Source organism: Octodon degus, unplaced genomic scaffold (genome assembly GCF_000260255.1).
Source record: "Octodon degus isolate 3935 unplaced genomic scaffold, OctDeg1.0 scaffold00122, whole genome shotgun sequence".
Classification (NCBI taxonomy): Eukaryota; Metazoa; Chordata; class Mammalia; order Rodentia; family Octodontidae; genus Octodon; species Octodon degus.
In genome coordinates this window covers 3,177,554-3,183,686 of record NW_004524698.1, presented here as the reverse complement: position 1 = coordinate 3,183,686, position 6,133 = coordinate 3,177,554, and the positions used below count along the sequence as shown (strand labels likewise).

The 6,133-nt window shown below is 43.6% G+C and overlaps 1 protein-coding gene across 1 annotated transcript in view; it reads right to left on the bottom strand.

Moving 5' to 3' along the window:
* Positions 1–6,133, bottom strand: part of Erich6b (glutamate rich 6B) — a 26,689-nt gene that overhangs the window by 19,620 nt on the left and 936 nt on the right. Inside the window, exons 2-3 of the mRNA XM_012516709.1 lie at positions 3,141–3,277; positions 756–825 (exon numbers count right to left, since the gene is read on the bottom strand). Of these exons, the coding sequence (XP_012372163.1) occupies positions 756–825; positions 3,141–3,277 (207 nt within the window). The remainder of the gene's footprint in view (positions 1–755; positions 826–3,140; positions 3,278–6,133) is intronic.

Genomic DNA, 6,133 nt, shown 5'->3' with positions numbered 1-6,133 from the left:
TAGGGAGAAAGCATACTGTTTTTGATGAACTACGTCTCTCATCATTTGTTGATTGGATCTGTATCATGGTTTTGAGTTTCTTAGTCAAGTAGCCTGATGACTTTGCCCCTTTTCCCATGCTTTTCATAATTCAATCCACAAAACCAGTAACCTCCAGGATTGGCAACTCTTAGTAGCTGGGTCCCAAATGCCTTCAGGGTCATGGAAACAGGGTTATTTCTTTCTCAAATTTTGTTAATATTGTCTTCCTGGAGCTCCTTTCCCTGTATCTGGGCCAGAACCCCTCCTGTGTCTCCTGTAGCCGCCTTGCTGGTGATAGGTCTTAACTCTCCTGTATATAGTTCCCTGTTTTGTCTGTCCTTGCTCTTCTTCAACCAACCAGTAAGTCCACTGAGCCCCTAGACTGTCTTGCTTGATGCTTTGTCTTCTGCAGCTGGGGCTTTGTTAGCTCAGTAGGCACTTGAGTGAACATGCATCTCTGCCTCCTTTATGGTATGAGGCATCTCATACCATAAAGGCAGTTTGTTTCTACTGATCTCAGAGCTGGAGTATTCTTTATATTTTGCCCTGATGAGCTCTGTTTTTTAAATTTTGCCTTCTGTTTCCTGGAGAGGCCTTGGGGATCTGTTGGCTATGACTACTGAGCCAACAACGGATGCTTCTGGAAGCTGATCTCTTCCTGAACTGATGAATGCCTGAACTTGATACAGTGATTACACATGGTACCCTGTCTCCAGCTGCTCCAGACAGGAGACCAGAAAGGTCTCACGTTTCTTCATAAGCAGTAGGATTGTGTCTTTGAACATTTCAAAATTTTTCTTCAACCTAAAAGGAATGTGAATCATCTTTAGAGGCCAGGATTAAATTCATGTTCCCATATTGTTCAGTGCAGGAGGGACTGGATCCCGTAGTCTCCTAGTCAGGGGAAAGTTGGCAGATGGCTCTGCCTTCCAACCCAGCTTTCCATGCAGTGAAAACATGGACTAAAGGGACTGAATATAACACTGAACCTGTGCTTCCTGCCTGATCTTTAGCTGACCTGCAACCTGAGCCCAAGGCTGACTCTCAGGCCCTTCACAGTGAAGTCAGCAAGGGCTGTTTTGGGGACATGGGGCAGGCAGGGAGGTCCAAATGCCAGCATGGCTGTATGAGTTAAGTGTATGTGACTTGATTTTCTACAACCTGTCCCTGTCCCAGTGAGTGTTGTGTCCAGAGATGGCATTGGCTGTGAATTGCAGAGCCATCTGAAACTCTCTGCATTTAGCAGGAGACACGATAGGCAGGCTCACTCAAAATGAGTGATCCTGAAAGTCACACTAAGGCGCAGTCTTTCTACATGGTGCAGCCACCTCCCTGCCCACCTCAATGTCAATGCACAATGTGAGTCATTCTGGCATTTCAATGGCTCTGACTGGTTTACTTCCAAATAAGGGTGGCCTCTAGAGCAGTCATGCATCCTGGTTCTCAGTTCAGAGTCCTGTTGAGAGGGAATGTTCCAGAGCGAGCATCCTAGCTTAGTCAGATCTGAGAAGGAGGCCTTTACCATGTGGCTCAGGTTCCTTGGGGAAAGTATAAAAATTCAACTCAGAGTAACTCCCTCAAGCATAGACTGGAGTTGACTGTGCTATTTCACCTAGCTGAGAGCAACAGGTTACTATTTGTGCACAAGAAGCAATAGGGAAACTACAGAATGAAGTCTTCATGGCCCGTGCCACCCAATGTTGTTTTATTGCAAGCACCCTAAATGGAACTGAAGCAGTGATCTAGCTTATTGGTACCTGTAAAAGAAATAAGAAACACAGAGCGGGGTGGGTAGAGACCTATCCTTTGGGCTAAGAGCAAGATGCCACATAGAGGTGGGACTTAAACTCCAGGAAAGGGATCCAGCCAGAGGCCCCAAGGCCCTCTTGAGGAGGCATGGCTGTTCCTCCCTTGGCTTTTGCTCACCATTGGTTTCCCAACGGCAGAGGCTGTGCGGTATATACTGCTATATCTCTACAGCGTTGCTCAGCACCCAGCGGGTGCTCAGTGAATATTTGTTGAGGGCAATCCAGTTGGAATGAAACTTTAATATAGGATTAAATGATACGAAAGCAGAGGGAATGGTGTGTCGGTGGCAGGATGACTCACTGAGATGCTCTTTGATGTTTGTTTCTACTGATCTCAAAGCTGGAGTGTTTTTTATATTTTGCCCTGAGGAACTGTGTTTTTTAAATTTTGCCTTCCCTTCACCGAGAGACTTTGGGGATCTGCTGGCTATGACTATCGAGCCCACAGTGGACACTACTAGAAGCCGATGTCGTCCTGAATTGGTGAATGCCTGAACTTGACACAGTGATTACACATGGTATCCTGTCACCACGCCTGTGCCTGGTGCCACTGCTACTGAGTCTGCCACAAATCCATGCTCTCTTATCTTGCTCTCCAGGTTTCTCCAGTGGATAAGGTAACATCCGGGCTTCTACACTGACGACATGCCCTGTAACGGATACTGGATGAGTAGTGAGGTTCTGGAATATTTGTGAACTGGGGCTTTGCCAGCTAGAAAGACCTGGTGCCAACAACAGTTTTGCAATAACCTTATCATTCTCCACTCCATGTCTGAAGCTTTGGCCATCATCACCATTCCAGAGAAGCCCATGGCTTTCCCACCTTCAGAAGGCATGGACAAATATCACCTAGCATACAGTGAAGCTAGGGAGTTTGTTGGACAGATCTCCAGGGTCTTGATGATTCCTTGCCCAGTCTTTTAAAGGGGGTTGGGTCTAGTTTTCTAGGTTTTTGCATGAGATCATTGTTCCTCCAAAACATTTTTTGCTTTGGATTTCTTACTTCTGCCATTGTTTGCTTTTGTCTAGTCCTGTGCATCCAATGTTTGTGATTTCATTGCTCCTGAGTTTTGATCATGGTCTGATCATTCTGTCTGTCTGACCCTTGGGTATCTCCCTTGCCCTTATCCTTGTACCTGGCCTGGTCCCGGTTCTGCTGTCTTTCCTGGCCCTATTTACACTTTCTCTACTGTCACCTCCGGCCTTCTAGAGGTGGCAGTAGAGAAAGTGTAAATAGGGCCAGGGAAGAAATATTTGAATATAAAATCTCCTTTTTCCACTGACCACTAGCTCTGCCTTGCAGTTACTTGCAGGATCGTCAGCTTCTTTCTGTTTTCACTTCCCAGCAACTTAGTGAGGGGAATATCCAAGTCCTCTTCCAATTTTTTGCGAACAGTTATTTCTTTGATTATTGTATTAAATACTGCCTGGTAGGAGCTGATAAAAAACTACAAAGGGGTAAAGGAATCAACCAGAAAAAGAAATATCCAAAGGTGCTAAGTGACATTTTAACATGTTAATAAAAAAGATACAAATAGTTCAGGATGCTTAGCAAGAATTCTTTTAAAGAGTATTTCCATTATCATTATATTCTCTGCTTCCCACCACTACCTTCAAGAATTATTTTAAACATCATTATGCCAAGAGATATTTGAATATAAAATCTCCTTTTTACAATTGTGGAGATGACTGTAGAACATACAGACATTTTATTTTAAGAGCACAATAGGCTTTCTGCATCCTCCAAGTGGTTGTACTCCCAGGGGTGGCTTGTTTGTTCAGTGACAAGGCTGAGTCTCATGGGAAGCAATGTAGCTAGCACATCATTGCATCGGACAGGTATGCGCTTGAAAATTCTCCCCAAGTAACACTGTAATGAGCTGCCTTTGTATTTTGTAAATCTGACCATTCTATCCTGGCTTGTGTTGTTTAGGATGACTGCCCCTAGATGGGTGCTTGCAAGTTTCTACTCTGGATCCTTTTTGATAGAAGGTGAAGGCTTGCTGCCTTTCTAGAGAGGAGAGCTACAAGTTGATTAAGTTGCCTATTCCTACCTCACCTACAGGCTGAGGTTGTTATGACTGTTGTTCCACATGTGCTAATGGATTGCCATCAACTGACTCTACATGAAAGACTAAAATATCAAAGCTGTGTGGGAAGTGGAGCCGATCTAAAAGAGTGGCTAATGTTTCTAAATTGGGAAAAAACCTGGTGCCTTACATCTGGTATGCCTGATTCTCAGCCTCTGAACACCTTTCTTTCTATTGTTCAAGTCAGTGCCTTTGATGTTAGGGAAGTTTGAGGCTCTTGCTGCTATTTTCTTGCTCCTAAATTCCTCACTGTTGACAGTTCTTCAGTTGGGACTAGTGAATTTATTTGCTGTGGCCAGTGATCTATCTCTACCCTTTTGCATTCTGTGTTCTGGTCACCAGGAACTAAAACAGCCATTGAAATGCACTGGGTAGACCACTCCACACTGTTTACATAACATCTGTAAGACCTAATGTCACATCATGAGGTCTGTGTCATTTACTTGCATGCAGTAGAAGCATTCTCATCATGACAGGAGGTTTGGCACTGCAGTGAGGGAGGCTCCTATGCTCAGAGATCCCTCAATCACTAGTTGTTGCAACCAAAGGGATTTGCATGACAGTGAGGCTTGTCATATGTGAGTGCATCACAGAAATACAAATGAGGGTGTGATAGTGAAAGACAGCCAACCAATTGAGTTGTCAAAATAGAAAAGTGTATCTTGACAGTCGCATCCAAATAGAAAGGCTTAGGTCCCTCTTCCTAGTTTGTATCCTAGAGCTTTCTCGTATTGCCTCAAAAGATGCTTCAGCAGTTTGCACAAGCAAATGCTGCAGCTGCAGGTACAATGTGGCATCCTTCTCACTCTCCCTCTCCTGCTGTGGCTCTCTGGGCCACATCTGCTGCTAAGATGGTTGCTTGGAGAAGCCATATTACTATCTGCTGTGGTTTGGGTGTTCAACGTATCCCACAGGCCTATGTGTTAAGGGCTTGCTTGATTTCCTGATTTTTTGTTAGACTTCATCTAGATGTTTTATAAGTACTTGGAATTCACTGTGTCCCAAATGGAGCTTTCTACTTTCCTGTGCAAACATGCCCTTCTGCCTCTGTTCAGCCTCCTGTCCACAGAGTTTACTGTGTCCTACATAATGGCAAGTGTATTAGGCAGGCCCCAGAACAACCAGACTTTATTTTTTGGTCAGATGTACTGCTACTGTGGCGTTACTCTTGTTCTTGACTTCAGTATCCCCTCTCCTCCAATCTATCATCCATACAGCCATGGAAATGACCTTTAATAATATGGTACAGAACCTACCAGTTGTGCAAGAACTCAATATTATTGGGGAGTCTGGTTTGATCTTTTATGCCATATTGTTTTCTACATATACATTCTAGATTACATATTTAAAAAGGTCCCTGAGACAGTTGGAAAAAGATGAGTGAATTATAAATTTTTTTGAGAGCAAGAAGACATTTATAAATATAAAATTGTGCCCAGAAGTCATATAAGAAAAAATGGATCAATGAGACTATCTAAAAATGAAAAATGACCATGTCATGGAAAGTACTGTGAAGAAGTTTGGAATATAAAATACAAATTGAATAAAAAGCCTAACAAAACACATATCAGAAAAGGACTAAATTCTTTAATATATAAAAGGCCCTTAGTAAATCAGAAGGAGAAATAGATAAGTAATGTAATAGGAGAGTGGATAAAGGTAGAAATGGTCCTTCAAAGAAACAGACATGTGTGACCCATGGATGTGAAAAGTGCTGGGGCCAGCCAAACAGTTCAGCAGATTTGATCCCTGGGCCTGCCATGCTGGCTTCGCCCCGGGGCACACTGAGATGGCAATTGAGACTGGGTGTGGCGGCACGCGCCTGTAATCCCAGCTCTTGGGAGGTTGGAAACAGGCGGATCACTATGAGTCTGATTTAGTAGTGAGACCTTGAACACCCTGTAGACCCTTCTCTAAAATAAAAAAAAAAAGTGCCTGCACCCTTCATAATGAAGAAACACAAGAGGCAGTGGGGAGGCATCATTATTTTCACTGTTGCCAATGGGTCCAATTATGACCCTTGGTGGGTAAGGCAGTGATGAAGGCCATACTCTTGTGGTCGCGAGGGAAAAGGAAAATGGCCTGGCCTATGTGCATGTGGGAAATGAGTCAATACCCTCTGAACTAAGGATGTAGATTCTTTAGAGTCAGCATTCAACTGCTAGGAATTTATTCTTTAGATGTACTTCATATGTAATAATATATGTACAGTTT